The sequence below is a fragment of the Camelus bactrianus genome, chromosome 11, assembly GCF_048773025.1.
Source record: "Camelus bactrianus isolate YW-2024 breed Bactrian camel chromosome 11, ASM4877302v1, whole genome shotgun sequence".
NCBI lineage: Eukaryota > Metazoa > Chordata > Mammalia > Artiodactyla > Camelidae > Camelus > Camelus bactrianus.
Window position 1 is genome coordinate 65,666,752 of NC_133549.1, and position 27,577 is coordinate 65,694,328.

At 47.2% G+C, this 27,577-nt stretch overlaps 1 protein-coding gene across 1 annotated transcript in view; it reads left to right on the forward strand.

Moving 5' to 3' along the window:
- Positions 1–27,577, forward strand: part of HK1 (hexokinase 1) — a 64,849-nt gene that overhangs the window by 25,842 nt on the left and 11,430 nt on the right. The window contains exons 3-13 of the mRNA XM_074374119.1: positions 3,313–3,461; positions 9,195–9,314; positions 11,487–11,582; positions 12,163–12,262; positions 12,382–12,565; positions 17,905–18,060; positions 20,534–20,767; positions 22,664–22,968; positions 24,507–24,655; positions 24,947–25,066; positions 26,543–26,638. Of these exons, the coding sequence (XP_074230220.1) occupies positions 3,313–3,461; positions 9,195–9,314; positions 11,487–11,582; positions 12,163–12,262; positions 12,382–12,565; positions 17,905–18,060; positions 20,534–20,767; positions 22,664–22,968; positions 24,507–24,655; positions 24,947–25,066; positions 26,543–26,638 (1,709 nt within the window). The remainder of the gene's footprint in view (positions 1–3,312; positions 3,462–9,194; positions 9,315–11,486; positions 11,583–12,162; positions 12,263–12,381; positions 12,566–17,904; positions 18,061–20,533; positions 20,768–22,663; positions 22,969–24,506; positions 24,656–24,946; positions 25,067–26,542; positions 26,639–27,577) is intronic.

The window sequence follows — 27,577 nt, forward strand, 5'->3', positions numbered from 1 at the left end:
TATTTCTCAATAAATCTATTATTTAAAAAAAAACAACCAACCAGTGGTGTAGCTGCTTCCTGTTTAATGAACAGTAGGCAGAGCTGCCTTAAATGAATGAATAGGGCAACCACCCTTGTGATCAAGCAGCATCAAGCATTTATTGAGCCATCCTGGGTGCCTCAGGCAGATGCAGAGAAACCTAAGTTGTGGTTCTTCTCTCGAGAAACTTGAGAGGATAAGAATAGAAATTCAGTGTGAGAAGTCTTTGCTTCATTCACTGATTCCTTTATCACCCTCATTAGTCCAAGTATTTGTTGTGTTCTTACTATATGCCAAGCACCATTCTAAGTTCCAGAAATAGAGCAGCGTGTCAGAGCTTACAGTTTGGTGGAATCAAATACAAAGATGTGTCAGCTTTATAAAAGAGAAGCTTAAAAAAAAAATTTCTTAAAGAACATAAAAAAAAAAAAACAAAACAAAACTCAAGGGACTCAGAATAGCCAAAACAATCTTGAAAAAGAAGAACAAAATTGGAGGACTCTCACTTCCTAGTTTCAGGATTTACTACAAAGTGACAGTAGCCAAGACAGTGTGGTATTGGTTTAAGAATAGACATACAGATCAGTGGATCAGAATTGAGAGTTCAGTATGTGAATCACATCTCCATAAAACTGAGACTTTAGAAATAAATCCATATATTCATGGTCACACGGGTGCCAAGACTTCTCAGTGAGGGAAAGAGTAGTCTTTTCAACAAATTGTGCTGGGACTTAACAGTGGATATCCATGTGCAAAAGAATGAATTTGGACCTCTACCTCATACCATATGCAAAAATTCACTCAAAATGGGTCAAATACCTAAATGTAAGACCTAAAACTGTAAAATTTTTAGATGGAAACATAGATATGAATCTTTGTGACCTAGGATTTGGCAACAGATTCTTAGATATGACACCGAAAGCACTAGCAACAAAAGAAAAAAATAGATAAATTGCACTTCATCAAAATTAAAAACTTTTATGCTTCAAAAGTCACCATCAAGAAAATGAAAAAACAACCCACAGAATGGGAGAAAATACTTGAAAGTCATATGTCTGATAGGGACTTATGTCTAGAATATGAAGAACACTTACACCTCAACAATAAAAAGTCAAATAAATATTTTTTTAAATGAGCCAGGGATCTGAATAGACACATCTCCACAGAAGGTATAACACATGGCCAATAAGCACATGGAAGGGTGCTCATTGTCATTAGTCATCAGAGAAATGAAAATCAAAATTAAAAAGACATACTAATGGGTGTTAAAGATATGAAGAAATTGGAACCTTCGTGTGTTACTGGTGGAAATGTGAAATGGTGCGGCTCCTTGGAAAACTGGCAGTTCCTCAAAAAGTTAAAAATGGGTTATCATTTTTAGTAGAAGTAGAAGCAATTCTACTTCTAAGTATAAACCCAACGGAAATAAAAAAAATACGTCCATACAAAAACCTGTGCACGAATATTCATAGTAGCATTATTCATACTAGCCAAAACAATCCAAATGTCCATCAGCAGACAAAGGGGTAAATGAAATGAGGTATATCTGTACGGTGGAATAGTATTTGGCCATAAAAAGAATGAAGTACTGATACATACTACAGCATGATGAACCTTAAATGTATTTTGCTAAGTATAAGAATCCAGTCACAAAAGGCCATATACTATATGATTCCATTTATATGAAAATGTACAGAAAAGGCATATCTGTGTAGACAGTACATTAGTGGCTGCTTAGGGCTATGGGGATGAGAGACTTGAGAGGTGATGGTTACAGGTACAGGATTTCTCTTTGAGGTGATGAAAATATCCTAAAGCTAGTTTATGGCAGTGTTTGCTTAAAGTACTAAAAACCATTGAATTGTACACTTTAAATGGCTGGATCGGCTGTTGTGTGAATTGTATCTCAATAACACTGTTAACCAAAAAATATAATAAAGATGCTTCCCTAGGAGAGTGAGATGCCCCAAGCAGACATGTATTTACTGCTGTACGACTGAGGGCTTAGTGGACCACTGGGGCTGAGGATGGTAAGGGGTGGCTGTCACCGCTGGCAGGACGTACATTGGGTCAGTGAGAATGTGACCTCAGAAGTAAAATGAGCAGATTTTAACCAATTTAGGGGGAGCATGTGCGAGGGTAACTAATGAGAAATAAGATAAAGAATGTTAGATGGTGGCTTAATGGTTTGGAATCTTGCCCACAGCCACCTCCCTTGGTGCTTTATGGTGGTCCTAGCATATCCAGTCCCATCATTTTTCTCTGTCCCTCTGAGGTCCACTCCAATCATCGCACACATTGGTCCTGAGGAATGTAGCCATATCAGGCCAGTTTACTCTTATGTGGCCAAGAGGGACTCCTGTTAAAAACATCCTCTGGGTGGAAACAACGCATGTATCCAGTGACAGATGAGTGGATAAACACGTGTGTTGTACACATAACCATGGAATATCATCCAGCCTCAAAAAGGTGAACTGCTGACACAGGCCAAGACATGGATGAGCCTCTGAGACTGTGTGCATAGTGAAATAAGCCAGACACATAAGGACAAATGTGTATGATTCTGCTTACATGAACTATCTAGAATAGGCAAATTCATAGAGATAGAGTAGTGGTTGCCTGGGACTGCGGACAGGGGAAATGGGACGTTACTGCTTAATGGTTATAGAGTTTCTGTTTGGGACGATGAAAAATGTTGGAAATAGTGGTGATGGTTGCATAACATTGTGACTGTACTTAATGTCAGTGAGTTGTACCCTTACAAATGGTTGCAGTGGTTAACTTTGTTATGTATATTTTCCCACAATTTAAAAAAGATCCCCTGGGGAATCAGTGGAGCTCTGGACAAGCTGGAATCGGTATCTGAGCTGACAGGGAAAGAACCCAAGGCATGAGATGAACCTCAGATGTAGGGATTTCTCTGAGTTGAAACACTGTTTTTATTTTTACTTTTTGGCTAACAGTGCCATTTGTGAAAAAGCATAAGGAATTAGAGAAAGATGGATGAAGCTTTGTATTTAAGTCTGTGCTTCTATTCTTCTGCAGTTGGGAGTGAGAGCCCAACTGTAGGAAGCTGTCTGCCTAGGACACCCGGCTGGGAGAGGGTTCCTCTTGCCCAGTCTTCCAGTGGGGGCAGCGGTCTGATGGGGTCTGCAGGACTCCTGCTTTCTGGCTGAAAGCACAGTGCTGTGGGAGAGGCAAGAGGGCCCGACCCTGTTGAGAAGCGACAAGGCTTGGGGCCTTCCTAAGGGGAACATGAATCTGATGCAATGCTGTTGTCTACCTAAACAGAAAAGGGAGATTTCATTGCCCTGGATCTTGGAGGGTCTTCCTTTCGAATTCTGCGGGTGCAAGTGAATCATGAGCAAAACCAGAATGTTCACATGGAGTCTGAGATTTACGACACCCCGGAGAGCATCATGCACGGCAGTGGAAGCCAGGTGGGTCCCTGCTCCCTTCCCATCAGCCCCAGTGGGTCTGGCGTCAGGCCCTAGCGCACCTCCAGGAACCAGACCCAAAGCACTGGTGTGCTGAGCCCCTGGAGGGGTCGTCATAGGTGCGTGTGGAGAAGGGGTGACTGCCTGAAGGGACCCCACTGTCTGGGCAACCTGGTAAATGGGAGGGAGCTGCTGGGACAGTGGCAGGTGAAGGCTGAGAAGAGGGGACCCAGCAGGGAAGTGCACTCATTCCCTAAGGATCCTGGGATTGGTTCCCCCACAGAGGGGTAGCAGAGCCCTTGGGTGAATGACTTTTTCCAAGTCATTGTCCTCCTCACCCCATTCACCAAAGGCCCAGGCCTCATATGTTGTGGCTGTCACCCTGTGGGGCAGCAGGAATTTGAATTCACAGCCCCAGGGCTAACGAAGGGCTCCTGGCTTAATAGTCTCCCATGAGCTCTTGGCACAGAAAGCAGGGAGGGCAGGGCCTTGCCTGGAATGTCGCTGTCCCTTCCTCTCACACTAACCCTGCCAATGGGAGGGCTGCCTTCCTTAGCTGGCTGAGGCCCGTGGGCAAGCTTGGAAAGGCCTGTCCACCCACTGCACCCTGCATCTGGCTGCGGTGAGTGGTGGCTGCAGGTCCACTGAGGACCCTGTGATCAGAGGGTAGGCAGCCCCTCATCAGGCTTCAGTCACTTCTGGCTCTGTGTGTGGGAGCTGCTACTCACCCTTTCCTGTGGGTGTTTGGGCCCCTCCCATCTGTAGCTTGCCTCCTGAGTCATGGCTGCTGTCAGGATATGTGTTCAGAGGTTGCCAAATATTTGTTTTAGGGAGGGTGTGTTCACGACAAGGTTCATGACTAAGTTCTCCAGAAAGCACGCTTGTTCTGGGCTGGACTTTGAGATGACACCCAGAGTCTTCTCCTCTTGACTCCACTTAGTTCCTAAATTAAGGTGGGTGAGACCTGAGGCAAGCTCTCTGCCTTTTCCTTATATGAGAGAAAAGGGCTAATCTGGGCCTTTAACCTGCTCTCAGGGGCTTGGGTTCAGAGCTTTTGAGACCATCTCACAGGGAGCACTGAGGAGAGCACTGTCACTAGGACAGATGAGCCACTTCTCAGCCAGCCAGTGAAACGGGTACATCACTTTTTGGATGGTCCTGCCTGGAGGTCCCCCCCTTATGCCTCCATTGTTGGGCTGCAGAGACTGGCTCATTCATCCAGTGTGTGCTTAAAGGCTGCCAGCGGGCAGGTCTCCTCATCCTGCCCAGTGGTCTCTGCGCTGCTCCTTTTCGCAGGTGGCAGCAGCCTCTGGTTGGCATCCTGCTCTTTCCATTTGGTGACAAGTACTGAGCTGTCACTCTGTTCCCCCTTAGTCCTTGGGTTGAGCCACTTCTGTTTGCTGCCTTCACCATCAGGATTCTCTCCCTGTGCTGCAGGCATTCCTGTGTGCTTTGGCCTGATTTTTTAGGAGCAGAGTTGTAAATTAAGGGGTTGCTCCCCCCAAGGGGCACACTTGCTACGTGACTTCCCCAGTAATTTCCTTGTTTCTGCCGCCCCAGGCCCTCATCTCTCCTAGCCTCTGTTCCCATCTTTCCAGCCCTAGGATCACTTTGTTTCCTGCTGTTTCTTCCTCTGCCCCTTTTAAGCAGTCTGCAAAGAAAAGATGATGATGATGATGATAACGATACTGTTGCATTATAATAGCAAATACGTACATAGAGCTTGTTATGTGTCAGTCACTGATCTAAGCACTTCCTATGGATTAACTCATTTAATCATCACAGTTACCCTATGGGGTAGGTATTATTATTATTATTCCCGTTTCACAGCTGAGAAAATTGAGGCTCGGATGTTAAGTAACCAGCCCCTTGGGTCTTATGGTGCATAAGTAATAGAGCTGGGATTTGAACCCAGGCAGTCTGGCTCCAGATGTTAGAGTTTTAGCAGTGTGGAACATGCTTAGGCTATGTTTTGTCTTTGTTTTTAATTAATTAATTTATATTTTTATTAAAATTTTTTGATGGTGTGGAAATGTGAGGGCTATGGGCAAGGAGGAATGTCCAAGGGATTGAAGGAGGAGAGGATTGGCAATTGGAAAACAGGGATGAAACAGGAACCTTTCATACAGAAGTTTGGTATGAGGTTAGCAGTTAGTGTCGGGGGCCCATTTTTCTGAGCTCTCTTATCGACCTATAGAGCATGCTGGTAAACCAAGAGCCCCATTTTGCCCATGACGCAACTCAGACTCGCAGACTGCTTCTGTCATGTGCAGGAATTTTAGATAGATTTTTAAACCTTTTATTTGAAATAACTTTAAACCTACAGAAATGTTTAAAGATAAGCACAAAGAGCTTTTTATACCTTTTATCCGGATTTCCCAATTGTTAACTATTTGCTTTATCCTTCTCTCTCTCTCTGCACACACACACACACACACACACACACAGACACACAGTATCCCAAAAGTTTCAGTGCAATTTTAAGCTCTAATAATTTCAAAAGCATACATGCAACTTTCTTAAAACATCGCTTACTTAGTTTTGTGGATTTTGACTAATAAATGTTTAGGTTTTTGTTTCAGTCATTGTTTGCCATTTTAAATTAGAGAGGGTGAGTCTGCGTGGGGGGAGGTTTAAAATAATGACCATGTTGTCAGGAAAGGAAAAGAACTTTTTTTAAACACTAAAAATTTGAGTCCAGAGAGCTGGGTAACTTCCCTTTCTGGTTGGTCACAGACATAGGTTAGTGGTGCAGCAGGGAGGGGAGGCTTCCTGTCTCCTCGACAAGCTTGTCGCCCCTGGGTGGCGGGCATTCCACAAACAGCACTTCTGAACTGAGCACGTGGGGTGGGTGTGTTTGGCTCACATCCCTGTGAATCCGCTTCTGCTTCCGAGGTCCCCCTCCGCTTCCTTCCACACGGCAGCAGCCGCCTCTCCTGAGGGCCTGGAGCTGCTGATCACAGATGACATGGGGTGTGCTGCCGGCCTTACTGATGGGTTTATAGCGCTCAGAATATAGGTTGCGGGAAGCTTAGCTGGGCTTCTCCGGGGAGGGTGGTCATGCTTCTTGGCCAGAAAGTCAGACTGCAGAGCTGGCTCAGGGACATCTAGGGAAGATGGGGGGTACGAGTCATGACTCCTGGCCCCTCTCAGGGATACCCTGCGAAGTGGCCGTGAAGGCAGCAGTGCAGAGATTGCCTCCCCCAGCCTGGCCAGCCCTGACACTGCCCTTGGCTGAACTCCTCCTACAAAGTTTATTTGACATTTTGTTTTGTGTTCCCCTCTCCTCTTAGTCTGTCAGGGACCCCCGACAGATTGGCCAGAGTGAGTGAACCGTGGCCTTGGTAAAGCTGCCTCCTCTTCTCCCCTTGAACTACAACTGTTTGGGGAGAGAGAGTGGGTGTTACTTGTGGTTTGGGTTTTTTGTTTTTGTTTTTCAAAATTCAATCTGGAGTCAGAAAGCTGTGGATTCTGACAGATGGTCCTTCTGCCCTTCCCGCAGTCGGGCCCTGGTCTGGTCCCTTATTCTTCCATAGCCCTTATTCCAAGCACCGCCCCCCAGACTGGGGGCCAGCCCCCTCCCCTGTCTCTGTTCTGTCTCCAAATCCCTTTATTTTAAAAAATTTTGGAGGGGGGAGCGAATTGGGTTTATTTATTTAATTATTTAATTATTATTCTTTTTTAATGGAGGTACTGGGTATTGAACCTAGGACTTCGTGTCTGCTATGCATGCACCCTACCGCAGAACTATACCCCCCACCTCCCCAAATCCCTTTAGACAGGGAGAGAAGAGGAGGAAACAGGAGGGTATCTGCCCTCTCCTTAGTCACCTGGGAGGGCCCTGCCCCATGGGCTTCACCCTTTCTTGTGGGCTATCTCCTTGACACGTTTGTTAAAATCAAACCCAAATAAAACTATAAGTTTAATATGGAAAAAAAAAAAAAAAGAATACCCTGCAAAAAAGCCTTCAGCAGATGGCCTTGTCTGGGAACATGGGCTGGGGTTACTTCCTGCGACTGTGTGGGTTGCCCCTGCCAGCACTGCCTTCTTCTGGGCTTCAAGAAGCTTCATTAGCTTTGTCAGTCCCATACAAGGGAGGTCGAGTGTTAGGACAGCCATGTGAGAAAAAAAAAAAAAACGGGGTTACCTAGACAGTGGCATAGGTTCCAGAGGAGTGTATATATATATACACTTTGGTTACGTTAATCGAGGTATAGAACTAAAGAAAAGGGAAGTTCTTTTTTTTTTTTTTTAACATTTTTTATTGATTTATAATCATTTTACAATGTTGTGTCAAATTCCAGTGTTCAGCACAATTTTTCAGTTATTCATGGACATATACACACTCATTGTCACATTTTTTTCTCTGTGAGTTATCATAACATTTTGTGTATATTTCCCTGTGCTATACAGTGTAGTCTATTCTACAATTTTGAAATCCCAGTCTATCCCTTCCCACCCTCCACCCCCCTGGTAACCACAAGTCTGTATTCTCTGTCTGTGAGTCTATTTCTGTCCTTTATTTACGCTTTGTTTTTGTTTGTTTGTTTGTTTTTGTTGAAAAGGGAAGTTCTTAGTTCAGCGAAGCTTTCCTCTTGGTCAGAACACATATGAAGTACTATATTCAGTTCAGGATACATTTCAGAGAAGAGGGGCCGTATTAGATCCAAAACGGTCACCTTCCAGGTGCTGAGCTGCTGTCATTGATAGCACTCACGCAGAGGCTAGGGAAACAGTGTTCTGGGTTCTTTCTCATGGGTTCTAAGATGTGTATGCATATCCTGGCAACATGTTGTGGAACAGGCAAGCTTAAATTACAATCCCGTAACAATCCCGTAATCCTGAAAATAAATTGTGGTGTGTTCACACCATAGAATACTGGGCAGCAGTGAGGATGGACAGTCTAAAAGGCACACAACAACGGGAATGACTGGACTCACACACATAATGTAGAGGAAAAGAGGGCAGACACCAGAAAGTGCACACTGTCATTCCATTTACACATAGTGGACAGGCAGGCAAAGCTAACTGAGAGTGTTAGAAGTCAGAGGGGCTGGCGATTGCCCTTGCGGGGCTGGGCGGCTGCAGCGGTGACTGCACTAGGTGGGTGTCTGGGTGTTGATAACGTTGTGTTTCTTGATCTGGGTGCTGGTAACACAGGTGTGTGCAGCTTGTGAGCGTCCCGTGAACCTACACTTAGGATATGTACACTTCTTTGTATGTATATTGTACTTGAGTAAAAAGTAAAAATATGATAGCCTGAAGGTTGTTCAATCACTCAAGTGGCTCGAGGCTGCGGAATTGCCCGTGGAGCTTCTGGAACCGACAGAGTGAGGAAGATAGAGACAGAGATACAGGGAAGGGGCCAGATGGCCACTCCACCTGGGTGGCTGCAGGTGATCCATGGCCTGTGTGTCATGGAGGATGAGCTGATTTTTCTCTTATTTTTACACGTCCTCGGTACCCTGATAATGCAGCTTAGTGACCACTGAGAGGCCAGTTCTGTGTGAAGGTTTTAAATGCCTCCTAAGCTGCACTGGCTCAGGATGCAGGCTCTTCTCAAGGGGCTCTTCTCTGCCCAGCACCCTGTGTGGGTGCCGTGTGGGTGGCGGGCAGCTGGGCAGCTGGGCGGCTGTGCTCCTTTCTGTGTGGGGGGAAGAGGGGGTCACTCACGTTTTTTCCTGAAATGCTGCGTCCCCTTCCTCCCTCCTGACTGCTGCCTTGTGCTTCCTCCAGCTTTTCGATCATGTCGCTGACTGCCTGGGAGACTTCATGGAGAAAAAAAAAATCAAGGACAAGAAATTACCTGTGGGATTCACGTTCTCTTTCCCTTGTCGGCAATCCAAAATAGATGAGGTAAGAATTCTGGGAGTATCAGGCTCCACAGAAGCCTCAGAGGGGGAAAGCTAATGAATCCTTTTTCTTGATTACTTTTTCCTTTTGCTTACAGGATGGCCTGCATGTCTTGTATTTTTTTTTTTAAGAAACGTTTGTAAAAATTAATGTAAGATCATGAAAGCATGTTTGTTTTCAATTATTTATTTATGTATTTTTGGAGATGAATCATGGTATTTGTGGCTGTCGGGTAGAGAGAACCATTTCTTAAACTCAAGTAAGTGAAGGAAAACAAAGGTTTAGTGACCTTTCACAAGGTCTGTTGTTGGTACTAAGTTTCCCTTGGCTTTTTTGGGGGGAGGAGGGTAGTGAGGTTTATTTATTTATTTATCTTATTATTATTTTTTAATGGAGGTGCTGGGGATTGAACCCAGGACCTCATGCACGCTAAGCATGCACACTACTACTGAGCTATACCCTCCCCGCTAAGGTTCCCTTGGCTTTTGAGAACTGAAGCTTGACAGTCACACTCCCTGGGCACAGGCAGGGTGAGACACCCGTCCTCCCACAGGGAGAGAGGAGAGATGGCCTGAGAATGAAGGGAGAGTGCTGGCTGTTGCCAGCTTGTTCATCAGCGGCTATGGACCGAGTGCCATCCTGTGTAGGCTGGGCGAGGCATGGTCTGCCCTCTAGACAGTACAGTCTTCCAGGAAGGAAGGCATTGCAGAGGCAGAGAAGGAACGTCCTCAGGGGCACAAGAGCCCCTCAGGACAAAGCAGATGGGCCTGGCAGAGCAGGAGCCGAAGACAGGGGCCCCCACCCACTGCCCTTGACTCCAGCCCAGGGAGGGCTTCCTAACCTGGGCAGGCTGCCTGCCAGGAAGCCAGTGGATCACAGGCTCTAATTACCCATCTGAAGGCCTGTGCCCACTCCTCAGTGCTGCCTGGGACCTTCAGGACTGTCCATATCTAGACCAGCTGCCTTTTTCCACAGATGAGCAAAGTGGCCCTCAGAGGAGTTGGGGAACCTGCCCGCAAGGAAATGGTCCAAGGTGTGGAAGTAGGATCGGTCTATTGATTTCCAGCCCACACTCTTTACACACCACGTTCTCTGAGGCTTTTGGGGGCCTGGGCCATTCTGGAGGCCACAGGGCCTGAACGGCAGCTCCTCCTAACCCTGCCGTAGTTGTAGTGACTTCCTGTATTTGGAGAAAAATAGTCAAGTAAAACAGTTATTTTTCTTTTCTAGTATCTTTGATTGAAAAAGAGATACAGGGGAGGAAGGTAAAGCTCAGTGGTAGAGTGTGTGCTTAGCATGTATGAGGTCCTAGGTTCAATCCCTGGTACCACCACTAAAAATACTAAATAAACCTAATTACACTCCCCCACAAAAAAATTTTAAAAATTAAAAAAAAATACAGAATATGTAAAACTACTGAAATAACATAAAGGTGTAAAGCAAAATATAAAATCCCTACCCTTCTGTATCCCCAAGTGAATAACCATGGGATGTCTGTCCTTAATGTTTCTCCATTAATAGACAAACAGAAATGGAACATATTTTGTAAACAGCAAAGTCACTGCTTACAAATGGGGGTTAAGTTCCAAAGTTGGGGAAGAGGCATGAATCACATATAGTTAATATTATCCTTTAATCTCTAGGACTTGGCTCTTAGAAGTTCAGTAGCCAGGAATTATCTTAGCATTTTGTTTCTCTTCCCAATTTGGCTCTAACGAAAGTTCCTTGGGGCTATCGAAGCCAGAAAGGTCTGGTTTGTTTGTTTGTTTGTTTGTTTGTTTGTTTGTTTTCCAGAAAGGTCTGGTATGAAAGTGCAGAAATGTGATGAGGTCATAATAGGATTTCTCCTGTTCTCTTTGTAAATGAAGTCTGGCTGCGCGCTTGGCCTGTTAGATTCGCATGCTGTGTGACGCTGCCGCCCTGGCCAACCACTTAGTGTATTACTGCAGTGTGAGCTGCAGGGCTTTTTTTTCCCCCATGGCAGCCGCCAGAGAAATCCATCGTGTAGATGGATAAACAAGAGAGAGGACAGTCTGGCTCTGCACCTCGGTGTGATCTGGAGTGAGCCTCTTGTCCCCTCTGGGCCTCTGCTTTGTTCTTGAATGGACTCCCCAGAGACCTGGGGATTTGGAGGCCTCCCAGGCCTCTTCTAACCCCATATTCTCTCCTTTGCAGGCCATCCTGATCACCTGGACAAAGAGATTTAAAGCGAGTGGAGTGGAGGGAACAGATGTAGTGAAGCTGCTTGAAAAAGCCATCAAAAAGCGAGGGGTAATTTTCCCCTAGCCACTTGCCTTGGCCACTTGGAGGTGGGGGAGTGTGGGGACCAGTAGTGCATGGCCCGAGGCATCACACAGTGGGGGTTCTTGAAGACCTAGGGAGGTGAGCGGTAAGGGTTCACAGTCCGGAAGGTTGAGGGTAGTTCAAAGCAGAGCTCTCCAAAGTGCTGCCCCAGAGAGCCAAGCCCGTGGGCAGGGAATAGCCTCCTTCCGACAGGAGGGGTGGCCTGTGCAGGGAGCCAGTGAGGTCACGTGCTGCCTGCCAGGGTTGGATCAGGCACAGTCGACACATGGATGCAGTGGGCTGGTTTGCAGAGGGCTGTGGCTCTGTAAGGAAAACCCACTCTGAAAAGAATCTTAAGCCAGATAATGAAGGGAGCCTTGTCATTTTTATAATTTAATCACTGCGCTCTGATCCAGTGAATTTGAGTGCCAGCAGTTGTGAAACCGGCACCACCCATGGGGGCTGTGGTGGCTGTGGAAACAGGAGCCCTCCCGCCTCTCTGTCTTTAAGGTTGGTGATCTCTGCTCCACGTGTCAGTGGATGGTTACACCCTGTTATCTCTCCCCAGGATTATGATGCTAACATTGTGGCTGTGGTGAATGACACAGTGGGGACCATGATGACCTGTGGCTATGATGACCAGCACTGTGAAGTCGGCCTTATCATTGGTAACGTCCACCCCTGTGCTCGTCCCTTCCTAAATCCAGTGTTTCCAGAAGGCACGGCCTCGCCTCCTCTCTTATGACTTCGTGTGGTCACAGCTTCTGGTCTGGTCTCTCTCTCCAAGGCACCGGCACCAACGCGTGCTACATGGAGGAACTGAGGCACATTGACCTGGTGGAAGGCGACGAGGGGAGGATGTGCATCAACACTGAGTGGGGGGCCTTCGGGGACGACGGGGCTCTGGAGGACATCCGCACCGAGTTTGACCGGGAGATAGACCGGGGATCACTCAACCCCGGAAAGCAGCTGTGAGTCCCACCTTTCCTTACCAGTCATATAGGTCTTAGGGGACACTTAATGGAAGATTTGGGGTGGGAGATGAGAGGGGCAGGAAGCCAGGTGATTGCAAAAAGAAAAGCCCTTCAAGTGTGCGTTATCTGTCACTCCTTTGGAGAGATACACAGTCCTGGAGTCTGTAGCTTTAAAAGCACATTTTAAATGCTTTCTCTTTGTTTAATTACACTCTAATTGTGTCCTTGTAAAATAGTTTGAAGACTAAAATACAGAAGCATTAGCATAAAGCTGAGGTTTAAAAACATACACTGTCATCGCTAATGTTGCTGCTCAGGGTGGGAGGGGCCACTTGGCGTGCAGGCCGACAGGCCGAGCAGGGAGAGTGTCTGTTCATTCAGCACACGTGTCTTGTGCACTGATGATGTGCCAGCTCTGTGCGAGGCTCCAGGGATACAGAGTAACACCTTCACTTCCAGGATTTATGATCTAGTTAGGGGAAGGAAGTCACACGTACAAATATCTGTCATGCAGAGGAGTGGGTGAAGCCATCTGAGTCCTGCAGACCTTAGGGTGATTCCATGTCACGTATGAGCAGGTGGGTCAGAGCTGATAAAGACTCGGACTTAACTGGGCAAATTGTCCTTGGCCTTAGAGAGCTCTGGCTGCAAAAGTATAAGTGACATTATTCAGGCTGGTGTGGGTGTCACTTTGAGCTCCTTACTTCCTAAAGTGCCTGCTCATATTTCTCTGAGATGCGGGCAACATGCATCTGATTGACCTCCCCACTGCCCTATCCTGGAGCTGGATAATGTCGGCTTGCTGAGAAATGCTCACCAACCTTGTTGGCTTAACAGCCCTTATCCTATGTTAGAGAGACACTATGCCAGGGAGTTCATTCATCATTTTGAAACTTGTCACCCAAAAGATCCTCCAGGCTGGCCGATTGGGCTTTCCACCTGAAGAGTTAATGGAATTGCATGAATAGCCAGTCCCCCTCCACTGGGAGTGGTGAAGGTGAATATATGAGGTTTCTCACTGAGAGAATCCTGGATTCTTAGACCCAGCATTGAACATCTCCTTTACATCCTGAGACTGAAGCACCAGCTTGGTAACAAAGAGCCCCAGCTCCGAAGTTCTCATAGCCGAAGGACTTTTTCCCCTCAATACATTGACCTAAAGCCCAATTCTAAAACCTGCCCCTAGCTGACATAAAGCTATTTACTCTGCCTATTTACACACGTCACTGCAGATCTGTGGATATGTTTGATATAGGACTGCCTCAAGCACCTCTGGGGTTATTCTGTAATACGTAGCATATGTAGCATATTGTATCTAAAATCCTCAAATCTCCACACTCCCAAGTGCATGTGAGTCCAGGGGTTTCAGATAAGAAATCAACCTGTAGTTACTATCAATCACTTAATCAGAAGTCCTCCTTCTCAGCAGAACAGGTAGGGCAGTTACCCGTGATAAATGAACAGATATGGCCCAGACCCTCATCTCTTTCCTTAGCCTCAGTGTAGGGATCCTACTGGGCTTGTGTGGAAACCTGGATTTCTCTGCCATCCATTTTGATGTATTTCTGAATTTCTCTAAAGGGCTGAGCTATGTCCCCAGGCTGAATTGTGACCTGGGCTCACAGATGGCTTGTAATAAACGTTTTCGGAGTGGTGGATGGATAGGGGTGGGATGCATGGACGGATGGATGGAGGATGGATGGTGGCTGGAAGGTGGCTGGGAAATGTGTGGGTGGATAGACAGGTGAATGGATTTAAAGAGTGAGAAGGGTGAAGTAAAGTCCATCTCCAATATGCTTCCCCGCTTACTGATTACCAAAGGTCGGGTCTTGGGAAGAATAACTCCAAAGAGATGACAGATTCTTGAGTTGCATCGTGTATTCCTAGAAACAGGCTGTTGGCTTGAATTTTTTGCTGAAGCAAAGTTCACTATTCTCCCAGGCTTCTGCCTGAGTTTTGGGGTCTTGCCTATGTCTTTTGTGCAATGCCAAGCTCCTCCTAGCCCCTTTGTTCTCCTTATACCAGGGAAAGGTATTTGCTCCATTTGACTCATGGGGGAATTAAGGCACTGGAACCCTGGGAAAGGACAAAGCTGGCCCACAACTCCGTTGAGGTTTTATCTGGCTTAAGTTTGGGGTTTTCCATCCTGTTTGAAAGTATAAGTTTTTCATAGTGAACTAACAGAATGTCTAAGAACAAAATCACTGAGGATGGTCTAGAGGAATGTTTTTCATTAGAATTACATAGAGGCCTTTAAAAAACATACAGTTGCCCAGGCATCCTCCCACTCAACCCACTTTTCCTTCCCAGTTCTGATTCTGTTGGCCTGGGCTGAGGCCTGTCCTCTGGAGCCTAAAAGTTCCTCAAGTGATTCCAGTTTTTAATGAGGATTGAAAACATAGGCATGTTAGACTTGTGCAAAGGCTCTCAGTGCCCAGGTGGGCTCTAGGCCACTATGCACTTACTGATGCGTTTTGATTGAAGTTCACATTTACTGAGTACTGACTGTATACAGCTGACAGGAAGGGTATCTGTGCAGCAGCTCTGTGGCTCCTGCCTCCATTGGCAGTTGCTGCTTCCGGACTGTGAGGGAAGGACCCCCACCCTTGCCCCTGAATCAGCAGGTCTCTCTAAAAAGGATCAATCATCGGCTTCCTTCCTGCCGCCCTCCGTCCTGGGCCTTTGATGTTCTGGTCCCTTACCTGTCTCCTACTGGAGATGTCGGTCCCACCTTCTTTCATTTTTAATTTCCTTTCTCCCTCTCCTGTTTTCTGGGCTCTTCGTTTTCTCTGTTGTGTCTGGAATTTTGAATCCTATTTTCCTGCGATTCCTTATCACATCTTTCAAAATGAAAGAGACACTGCCCCAGAAAACAGCAGCAGCAGTGATGGTAACAGCGGGGAGGCTTGGCCTGGAGCACGCTTTGGCCGGAATGGTGCTGTAGTAGCTGCGCCTCTTTTCAAGTCAGCCCTCTAGCCCCTTTTCTTACTGTTGCTCTGCCCTCTCCATAGACACTCTCAGCAGCTCTAATCCTCCCTCATTAGGTGGCCCAGGCCTCTCCCTCCTCTGTCCCTGGGCTGCCCATGGGAGCAGACCCTGGCTGCCAAGGAAACTCCTGATCGGCGTTCAAGTCCTTGCTCCCCTGTCTGAGTACGGTCCCCTGCCCACCCTTCCCAGCTCCCCCAGGCCTTGTGGGTCTCAGCCCTGCCTGTGCCCACCAGCAAGCAATGAGCTGCAGCACCACGGTGCCGCCCACTGGCCTGTGGTCCTAGGCATCTGACGGCTGAGAGGCAGATCACGACTTGCTTGGTTTCACTTGAGGCTCATGAGATGTGCTGTTTCCTCCTTCTGCTGCTCCAACAGGGACTCTAGGGACTGAGAAAGGACTGACACCTGGCCTCGGGCTTCCTTTATCTGGAAAGGGGGGCGGTGGCAGTATCTACATGTCTGAGACACCATTGTGTGGAAAGGGGAGCAGATCATTCTGAGTGTCTCCAGAAGGCAGAGTGAGAAGCAATGGGTAGAGGGGTACCAGGAGGCTAACTTTAGCTCATCCTCGTTGGGGAAGAACCTTCCTATTGTCACACTTGCCCCACTTGGGGGCCGGCTGCCTAGAGGGAGTAAGCTGGAGGTAGAAGAGCAGAGGCTGGGTTAGGGTGGGGCTGGTGGCTGCAAGCATGACAGTAATTGGTCACATTTAATGACACTGTCCATGAGAGAGGCAGAGCAGCACAATGGCTAGAGCATAGAATCTGGGGCTGGATTTAACTGGGTAAAAAATGTGGTTTTGCCACTTATTAGCTCTATGACATTGGGGAAGTTATATAACCTCCCTGTGCCTCAGCTTTCTCATCTGTGGAATGGGGGTAATGACAGTTATCTGTCTCATAGGGTTGTAATGAGGATGAAATAAATTAATACATGTAAAGTGTTTAGTTAAGTATGAGACACATAGCAAGCATTCATCGTTAGCTGGACACTGCAGCACTTCACTTGTACCAACCCCTGTCCTCCATACCACAGCCTCACAGGTAGGCCCTGCCATGATCCCCATTATGCAAGTAAAGAAATCGAGGCCCGGAGAAGCGGGTGGCAGAGTAGTGGCAGAGCCAGGGTTGAGCCCACGCAGTCTGGCTCCTGCCTTCTCTGAGATTCCAGCTCGGGCTGCACAGAAGCTGTTCCCACAGGTGCTTGGGGCAGCCACCAGGCAGGGCAGCTGGGACTCAGAAAGTTGCTCTCCTGCCAGGGATCCTCGACACAGCCTTGGCGGGGGCGGTCCTGTCTGGTCCTGTCCTGAACAGAACAATGAGAACTGTGTTTCTCTGCACCCAGTGTTGGGGCGAGGGGGCCACGTGCTCAGGTCCCAGCAGCATCCCTGGCTCCCGGGCCTGGCTCTGAATGAACAGATTGTTTTACTGTGTCACAGCCAGCTCGGGGTGTGCCAGCTGGGCTCCCTCAGAGGAGAGGCTGGCCGCCCGGGCGTGGAGCTGCCTCTGATCTGTCCTGCGCAGGGCTTCCTCCTGTCTCTGGTCAGCTAGGATCCGGGCCTGGATCTGGCTCAGATACAGTCTCGAGCCCCAGTCCCTGGTGGCTTCTCTGCAGTGCTGGGCTCAACATGGCTGCTGCAGTCACAGAGCCCACACTGCCCACCACACCTCCCAGGGGAGGCAGGAGAGCGGATCTGTGGGATTGGCCTGTGGCTAAATGTGGCCAGAGCAGTAGGATAAGCTGATTGGCTTTAAGCTACTCAGAACCTTCTCCTGGAGTGTAGGGTGAGGTCAGTGAGGAAGGAGAACATGGATGCCAAGGGAGTGACCAGCCACAGAAGTCCCATGTTCCTCATGCTGTATTTCAACCCCATCAGCTCCCTTGGGGAAGACCCTTTCTGAGCTGGGAAATGGAGAGAAAACTTCCTGGCCACTTTCACACAGGGGCTAGAGAGCTCCCTGATAGAATGATGAAGAGGAAAGCCCTTTAACAAGTACAGCATGAGGTTTTATAAGAGATGATCATATTCTCCTCATTTCTGTGTGGGGTCTTCTCTTCAATCCTGATCTAAATCCTGATGTTTTCCCTGCCTCCAGGCAGCCTTCCATGCCTGCCCCCACCCCATGGTGCTCTCCCATTTCCTACCTGAGGATAGGGGTTGGGTCTGGATCACCCCTGTTCCCTGGCTGTCTGCTCATTGTTTAATCTCACAAGTGCGTGGTCTTGTCATGAGCTTGTGGTGGTGGTGGTGGGGGCGATTTTTGTGTCTTCCCCACCCTTCATGCGTTGCCCCAGTGGTGGGTACGGAGGGAGGACCTGACAAGCACCTGGGCACTTTTCTCCTGCAGGTTTGAGAAGATGGTCAGTGGCATGTACATGGGCGAGCTGGTCCGACTGATCCTGGTCAAGATGGCCAAGGAGGGCCTCTTATTTGAAGGGCGGATCACCCCGGAGCTGCTCACCAGAGGGAAGTTTAACACCAGTGATGTGTCAGCCATCGAAAAGTAGGTGCATCCCCTCAGGCTTTCTTTGGGGTTGGGGTAGGGGGGCAGAGAAGAACAATGGGTCCCTCATTACCCTCTGAATCCTGGTTTGAGTGTCAGGGCTCTCTGGGTCGGTCTCCGCTGTCTTTGCTGACCCACCCTGGGCTGCTGTCCCTGCACGCCCCTGGTGGCAGCTCATTAAAGAGCCATCTAGTGCAGATTAAAAAAAAAAAGCCATCTAGTTAGTAGCAAATGCTTTGTGGATGGTTTAGTTACAAAAGCTGCCTCTTCGCCTTCAATCTCCACCCCCACCACACACATACACACACTCACTCACTCACTCACTCACTCACTCAGGATAAGATTGGAGTCCAGGGAGTAGATGATCCTAGGGGTGGACAGGAGCCGACTGAGCCCAGGCCTGGGGCAATCTCCCTTGGAATATCAGGACCTTCTCCAGACGATGTTCAGGGGAACTCTAGGGACTTCAAGATAATTAGGTGTCCCCTGATGAAAGGGTTCTGTGGCCAGTAGGATTGGGAAATAACTGCATATTTACCCTCCATTTAGAGTTGTACAGTACTCATTAGCATATTAAAGAAAACTCAGTTCACATTGGTTAACTGGTCATTTCCCAAAATTCTTCTCTGCCTGAAACACCCCACCCTGCCTCCTTTCCGACATTCTCTCACCTGTTCACAGCCACAGGTGTTTCCTGGCACAAGTCTGAGAAACACTGATTAATCAATGAGACAGGACAGATAGACATAGAAGGACAGAGTCCAGCCCACAACCTGACTGCTACCCATCTGAGCTAAGGACCTTTCTCAGCATCAGAAACCCAGACTTTTCTGCCTCGACTGTTATTTGCAGGCCTTCACCCTGAGAGGGAAGAAGGTGAACTTGCTTTTGGGGTAGTTTGATGTACTTGGGTGGCTCCAAGTCTAAAGGACTCCTGTCCTGTGGCAGTTCCAGGCTTGGTTCGTGGTTCAGGAGACTCCTTGTAGCCATGTGAGGCCACCTGCTTAAAGCAGGGCTAGCTTGGTGCTACAAACAACCTTCCATGTCTGCACAGGACGGTCATCCCACTGCCTCTCCTGTGGTCCTGGAAATTCAGACAGAGCCAGTGGCATTATAGCTCTGGCCACTGGGGGAAGATGCTGATTTAAGTAGAAAGGGGTTTATCTGGACTTAATCTTATTTTGCATCTGAATCCTGGCATTTGTCCTAGGATCTCTCTTCTTCAGCAGCGATTGGTACAAAGCTACAGGGAGTCACGTTACTGAGTTTCCAACCATATCTCTTCTCAAGTCTCCTGGTCAGCTGCTGGGAAGGGAGGGAGCAGGAGACTCGTGGCTTGTCTTCAGAATCATTGACAAAGTCAGGAAATGCCTGCCTTTCTCTACGCCTGTTTTTGATGTTGGCTCTTTGGTTACCAAGAAATAAAACCCATTTGAACTTGCTCAAGAAAGCATGTATATTGGAATAAAGCCTATCTCAAAAAAGCCTATTAAAAACATCCTAAAAGGGCAGATGTTGGAAGCATTCTCTTTAAAATCAGGAGTAAGACAGTATTACCTTTTTTATTTAACATTGTCTTGGAGCCTTGGCTAATGTTTTGTTTGTTTGTTTTTAAAAAGAAAGTAAAAGAAATTAAAGGCGTAAGAATAAAAAAAAAAAGAGGAGATAAAATTATCATTATTTGCAGATAGTAATTGTCTGGAACACCAAAAGATATCTAGACAAATGATTAGAATAACAGGAGAGGTTAGGAACATGTCTGGAGATAAGATACAAAAATTAATTGTATTCCTATGTATTGGCAATAATTAAAACATGTATATATTTAAAAATAAATCTTTATTTTATTTTAGAGTATTTTTAGATTTACAAAAAAATTGCAAAGATAGTACATATCCCTCACCTAGTTTCCCCATTGTTAACATCTTACCTTAATATGGTACATTAAAAAAAAAGAAGATATAAATATATATATATTCTTTTAAAAAATACATCTATGATAGTAATAAAAATAAAATTATAAAGTACCCTGTAATGAATCCAACAAAAGATATACAAAGCATGTGTGCAGCAAATTAAAATTTGACTGAAGAACATCAAGGAGGAATGTGTAGAAATCCAGGGTCAACTCAGACCCCAAGAGCAGGAACTTCCCCCAGGTCTCCCGGCTGCTGAGCCCTGGGGTGGAAGCAGCTATTTCTCCATCTGTTCAGAGACTGAGTGGTCTGGCCTGTCCTCTTCTCTCCTCGTGCCTGACATGTCATAACCCAGCCTAGTGCAGTTTTTCCTCCTGCTGCCTGGGACTCCTTATGGAGGAGACCTCTCCTCACGCTCTTCTCAGGCATTTGACTGCCTTAATCCCATGCCACACACCTGGTGAATGGAGTTCACCTTTCCAGGACCTTCAAACTTCAGGGCTTTGCACTGCCTGCTGTGGTCCATAACTCACAAGTATTGGCCTCTAACCTCGCAGGAATAAGGAAGGCCTCCACAATGCCAAAGAAATCCTGACGCGCCTGGGAGTGGAGCCATCTGATGATGACTGTATCGCAGTGCAGCACGTGTGCACCATTGTCTCGTTTCGCTCTGCCAACCTGGTGGCTGCGACGCTGGGCGCCATCCTGAACCGCCTCCGAGATAACAAGGGCACCCCCAGGCTGCGGACCACGGTTGGTGTCGACGGGTCTCTTTACAAGACGCACCCACAGTGAGTCTGCCCTTTGCTATAATTGGCACTCAGTACCCATCTGGGCTAAGGACCTTCTCCAGAGGTCAGACTTTTGCACCCAGTGAAGGTTTTTGGCAGACAAGACAATGCCTAGTTCTGGGCAGAAAGAGTTGCCCAGTCGGGAAGTATCTGGCCCTCAGCTGATTCTCGTTGGTGTTGCTTCTGCACTGCACTGTCATCTCTCCTTGTTCATAAGTCTTGCCTGAGATTTCCATAGCTGCCAGGAGCACTGGGTGGAATGTGTCTGTATCTTATATTCTCTTCTTGTCTGCATTTCATCAGGGGCCTTCATCCTGTCTAGTGCTTGGGTCATAGGTGCAGTGCTCACGTTCCTGCTGTAGAAGCTCCTGTGAGTTTCTAAAGTCCTCCAAACACTCAGATACTACTTTCTTTTTTTTTTTAAATGGGCAACTTGTTGACACTTTCTATCTGAGGGCCAGAGAAAGATGTAAGTTGTAAGTAGTCCGCATAGATGCTGCCTTTTTGTCTGTTGGATGCCTTGGTTGGAAAAGCCTTCTGTGGCCACTTAAGAGCATGGCTTATACCTTTAAAAAAGGCTAAAGGTGAATTCTAAGTCTTTATGTACCGAGTTTTAATAATAACCACCTGTGACCTGATTTTTTGTGCAGGAACTCAGATATTTCTCCCACTGTATATGGTAACGTGCATGTGAAGTGGCTTTGTGCATACTGTATCTTCATACCCAATTCTAGTGTCAGTTAAATGAAGATTGACTTAAACTGAAATAGTTCTGTGTTGCTGAGGGGAGGGGTTTTAGCTAGTTAGCGGTCAAATTTTGTTTCTTTGTATTCTTATAGTATTTGTAAAATTCTTGATAATGAAAGCCACCTTAGTTTCTTGGCTAATTTTTGGGCAAGGAAGTTTAGGGACTTACATTAAAATTTTTTTTCTACAAGTGGGAAAATACACATAATGTAAAATTTAGCATCTTAACCATTTTTTGATTGTACAGTTCAGATTTAAGTACATTCACACTGTTGTGCTGCCATCACCACCAGCCATCTCTAGAACTCTTTATCTACAACATTACATTAAAAAAATAACTTTGACTAAATGCTCATTATTTTAGAAGTAACATTTTTGGTATAGAAACGTCAGATGGTTCAAAAAGTTACAAAAAAAATAGAAGTCATTTTTAATCCCACCCCCTGGAGTTGACCACTGTTAACATGTTGGGGTTCCATTTTCCCTGTTTCCTTTGGCAGGCAGCCTTCTATACTTACAACAGACCACAAACTTGGAAAAAATTTTGTCTCACTGAGTCCTGTCTTAAAATCCTCTTCTAACCACTAAAACATATCCAGACTCTTGGAGGCTGGGGGAAAGGGCCAAGTGAAAATTAAAAAAAAAAAAAACAAACAAAAATAAGAGAGGTCCTTCCTTACCGCCAGCTATTAATCTAACTATTTAATGAACTGATTAAGTTCCTACCACATCACCGTCAACCGGATGCTGTCATCTTCACTAACTCTGAGGTCACCTAGTATGGAAGTGGGGGAGCTCACCCTTGTCTCCTGCTCTGTCTGACTTCCAAACACTGGGCTCTTTCTTGACCGATGTGCTGTATTATCTCCTTATCATGGTAGAAGACAGAAGTTTTTGGACCCTGAATTTTATGTATTCGATACTCATATGATAATGAGAAGCCTCTCTCTGCGTGTGGCTGTGGGCGATTTCTGTTTTCTCTTTGCAGTTGTCTGCATTGGCTAACTTTTCTACAGTGGATGTGTGTGTCTTGAGTAAGAAGAGCAAGTGTAGAAAATGGGATTAATGTGTGGGAGAAGAAAGGGTTCCAAAGGTCCCGACAGTCTGGCTCAGTCTGGCTGTTATGCCCTCCCCCCCGCCCCCCGCCAGGTATTCTCGGCGTTTCCACAAGACTCTGAGGCGCTTGGTGCCCGACTGCGACGTGCGTTTCCTCCTCTCGGAGAGTGGCAGCGGCAAGGGGGCCGCTATGGTGACCGCAGTGGCCTACCGCCTGGCTGAGCAGCACCGGCAGATCCAGGAGACCTTGGCCCACTTCCATCTTACCAAGGACATGCTGCTGGAGGTGAAAAAGAGGATGCGGGCCGAGATGGAATTGGGGCTGAGGAAGCAGACGCATGACAAGGCTGTAGTCAAGATGCTGCCCTCCTTTGTCCGGAGCACTCCAGACGGGACTGGTGAGGACCTCTGTTGGGTACTAACATGCCCCTCTTGCTTCTCGTGCCAGTGACCAAGTCACGGTGGGGCTGCAGGGAGGCTGGCTTCTCCAGTGGTTGCGTTTACACTGGGGTTGCATGATTTTGGCAAGAGCTAGAAACGCACTCAAACCTCTCTTCCATTTTTCCCACTGACTTGCACGTGTGTGACTCAGGGCAGTTGACTTCCCGTGGTCTGGCCTCCCAGGCAGGTGTCATCTCTAAAACCACAGCCCTGCTCAGAATTAGAAAGTGTTCTTAAAAGAACAGAGCTGGGCAAATCTCGAGGCCCTCAGATTGTTTTAGGTTTTCTGATAAACACAGTAAACCAGTGCCCCCTTCCTAGGTCCTGGCAGGGGCTGTGGAGGCACAGAGGCTGGGATTTTCACACCCAGGCAGATTGGAGCTTGGCATCCAACCCTTACTGCTGACCCTGCTGGTCCTGTTGGAGCTTAGCACAGTAGGGACATTGATGAATGTTTGTGATATGAGTGTGTCCTACATGGAAGTCAGTTATTACATTATAAACCACCCTTAAACTTAGTGGCTTGAAACAACAACCATTTGTTATAGCTCATAGGCCTGTGGGCCAGCAATTTATTGTTGTTCACCCGGGCCAGTCTCAGCTGGTCTTTGCTGGGCTTATTCATGTGTCTGTAGTTGCTGGTGGGTCAGTTGGCATGGGGGGCACCCTCACATGTCCAGCCGTGGTCTCTCTGTCAGCTGGCATGCAGAAGTGCCTGGCCATGTGTCTTGTCCTCCAGTGGGCTGCCAGGCTTGCTCACGTGGTACCAGCAGGGTCCACAAGGGAGAGGGAGACTTCAGAGCCTCTCGGAGGCCTAGGCTGGGATGGCTTAGCTCTGCTTCTGCCACACTCTCTTGGCCAAAGCAAGTTATAAGGCCAGGCCAGATCCAAGGGGAGGGGAAAATTGAGGTCCTCTTTTGGTGGGAAGAACTGCAAAGTCCCTTCGCAAAGACGCATGTGTATGGGGAGGGGAATGATTGTGGCCATTTTCACAAACGCTCTGCATATTGACACATATGATTAATTTTTTTAATCTTTTTTATTTTATTTTTGGTGGGGGGAGATAATTAAGTTTATTTATTTAATTTTTTTTTTAATGGAGGTACTGGTGATTGAACCCAGGATCTTGTGCATGCTAAGCACACACTCTTACCACTGAGCTATACCCTCCCCCTCTCGTGATTAATTTTTATGAGATTCCCTAACATCAGGTCATTGTTGCCAAGCTTTTCAGTAACCTGGTAAAGTTTATTCGTTTATTGTGACGAACGGTTCATCCATGGGGCCTTTTGTCCTTCTAGTGTGGTGCAAAGGCTGTGGTGGTCAGTGAGTTAGTGCTCACCCCTCTCTGAGCCTGAGCTGTGTGCTGAATATGTGTCAGCTTCTCCCCTATATTTGAGATGGGACTTCCTCCCTGGGAAGTCTGAAGTCTTGGGGTTACTGGCTCCCAAGAAGTAACTAGTTCTTCTTGACTTTATGTCCTTGACCACAACAGAGCATGGTGACTTCTTGGCCCTGGATCTTGGAGGAACGAATTTCCGTGTCCTGCTGGTGAAAATTCGTAGTGGGAAAAAGAGAACGGTGGAAATGCACAACAAGATCTACGCCATTCCCACTGAAATCATGCAGGGCACTGGGGAAGAGGTGAGACGGTTTTGCTTTTACACCACCGTGGCATGTGTGCATTGCACACGGGGCCAGTGGCATCAGTGAAGCTGCATATGACAGGTGCCGCTGTGCAGTTGTATCCCTGTGGCCTGGAAGCTTCAGGTACATTTAGCCATGCTGGGCTTAGGATGCTTAAGGGCTGTGAAGATCCTGGAGAGGGGGACTTGCTCTGCACGTGTCAAGCTGTGTGTGTGCGTGTGTACTTGGACGTGCACTGAAAGTGTGAGACCAGAGGGTGCGTGGGTAATCCCTTCTTTTCTTCTGAAGCTGTTTGATCACATCGTTTCCTGCATCTCTGACTTCCTGGACTACATGGGCATCAAGGGCCCCAGAATGCCTCTGGGCTTCACGTTCTCGTTTCCCTGCAAGCAGACGAGCTTGGATGCGGTGAGTCTCCTTCCTCCAGGCATCTGGCATCTGGCAGCACTGACTGTCCCTTGGCCAGGGTGGCTGGCTCTTGAGGCCTCCTCCAGCCTCTGTATCATCCTTCGATTCTGGAATGGTGTAGATGTCACAGTGGGTTGACCCAAGCTTTATGGCACACCCTCCAGTACATCTTAAGTCTCTACCTTCTCTTGTCATCTAAGGCATTCACCTCATCTGGGAAGCCTTCTGGTCCTCCCGGCAAAAAGCATTTCACCCTCTCACTGTTCCCTGTTCCTTGTAATGTTGTCTGATCATAGCTTTTAACACAGTTTCCAGCCATCTTTAGTATCTTTCTTTTCTGAGATGTTGTATGCTCCTTGAGCAAAGACCTGTGTTCCCCACAGGCCCTAGAATGAACAGCGTGTGGTCAGAGGAGATGCTTAATAAATGTCTCTTCAATAAATTGGTAGAAACTGGATGGTCAGGGCTGGAGCACCTGCTGAGGGCTGAGAGCAGGGAATCCATTTCCTGCTCTCAGGGAGCCCCGTCCTGTGGAGGATCTCAGCCCTGACACCAGCAGCTCCAGCACCACACTGGGTGCTGCCAGTGGGCATGGGGGATGTTCCACGCAGAGGGAACCGACTGTGCAGTCGTTCGGGCAAGACCAAGCCTGTTGTGCTAGAAGAGCCAAGGGTGCCTCTGTGTTTCACAGGGAGAGGTATGGCCCTGGAATTGGCATCACATCACACATGGGTTTAAGGCATATGATTGGCACCACAAGGGAGGCTGGGTTGGGTCACCTGCCTCTGGAAGCCAGTTAATCCAGTCACGGTGCTGACATGGGGCTTTTTCCCTCTTAAGCCCTTTTAGATCTCAGCAGGTGGATCCACATAAACTTTTTTGTAGTTCTTAAAGGTCTAGTGATTTTTAAAAGCAGTTCACGTATACTACCATTACTGTCATCATAGTACACACCCAGCACGTGTACAACTACAGTCCAGTCAAACCTGAAGTTTACTTCAGGGAGTCACAGTGTTACTAAAATGTGCATTTCTCCGTTTGTATTGCTGGCAAACTATTCTTCAGGAGAACTAGATGGTTATACCAGGGGCGGCACCATTAATCTTCTGTGCCTCAGTGTCTCCATCTGTGAAGTGGGGATTGTAAACCAGACTGTTGTGAGGACAGTGAGGTGGGCAGGCCCTCAGCGGACTATTCGTGTTTTATTGGTTTTTGCCTCAGATGTCAGATGTTCCAGCATCATCTCACTATAAATTCTTTTATTCTTTTTCTTTTCTTTTTTTTTTTATTTGAGGTACTGGGGATTGAACCTAGGACCTTGCACATGCTAAGCACATGCTCAACCACTGAGCTGTACCCTCCCCCCTCACTATAAATTCTTAGCTGATGTTTACTCAGGAAGAAAGGGGTGGAAATTTGTATTCTGCCTGGAAGGATTAATTACACTGGACTGTCCTACTGCCCTTCCTATTTCAGGGAATCTTGATCACCTGGACGAAAGGTTTTAAGGCAACTGACTGTGTGGGACACGATGTAGCCACCTTACTGAGGGATGCGGTCAAAAGGAGAGAGGTAACTATTAAAAGGATACTTTAAAAAATCTTTACCGTTTTTTTCGGGTTATAAAAATTGTATTGCTTGCCATAAAGAACTCAGACAATAGAGACACTTGTGACAAGGGTAATAACGTATCCCCAACTGCTCGCAATAAAAGGGAGGGGGAGTTTTGTGTTATTAAAGGATAGTTTAAGGAAGGTAAAATCAAGACTCTTCCAGAACGAGAGAGGGAAAAGCAGCCCCCGGTACTGTCGGCCGGCCTTGGTGTTCTGGTGAACACGTAGTGCCATGGAGTCCAGCGTCAACACAGCTCCTCTGCCACGGAGATGGAATCAGAGGAGAGAGCTCCACAGTCAGGGCAGAACTCTGCGCTCCCTGAGAGATCGCCCTGCTTCCTGACATCATCCAGTCCAGAGCAAAGCCCCACTTCTTTGAACCTTCCCTGAAACCATCAGCACAGGCTCAAATCCTACAGTTGTGCTTTCTAACACTTTCTGAGATGCCCCATGGGATTTGTTTGCCTGTGAAACAACCAGCCAGTCAGTAAGCCAAGCTTTGTTCCTCTGTGTGTGCGTTTCTGGTGGTCTTTAGCTGGAGAACACTGACAAAACATCAAATGAAAAACTCTGATTTTGACTTGCTCATTAATTAATGAGTGAATCAGTAAGAAGTTTAAAAAAAAAATCAGTTCCAGTTGCTCCAGTTCAGGAGAACAGACAAATACACAGGAAGGCGAGAATGAATGGGTATGAAAGAGGGGCCACTTGCACCTGAAGAGCAAGTGGACAACAGCTAGTGGTCACTGAAAGGAAACCTGGTAACCTCTTTTCACCCATTTTACAGCCCTTAATGTTAGTGTTCTACCAACGCTTTAAACTCCCAAGAGAAAGAGCTGTTTGGTCATCGTCCCTTGTCTTTTCTCCATTCTGCAGTGCCCTCTGGGCAGCCTCTCCA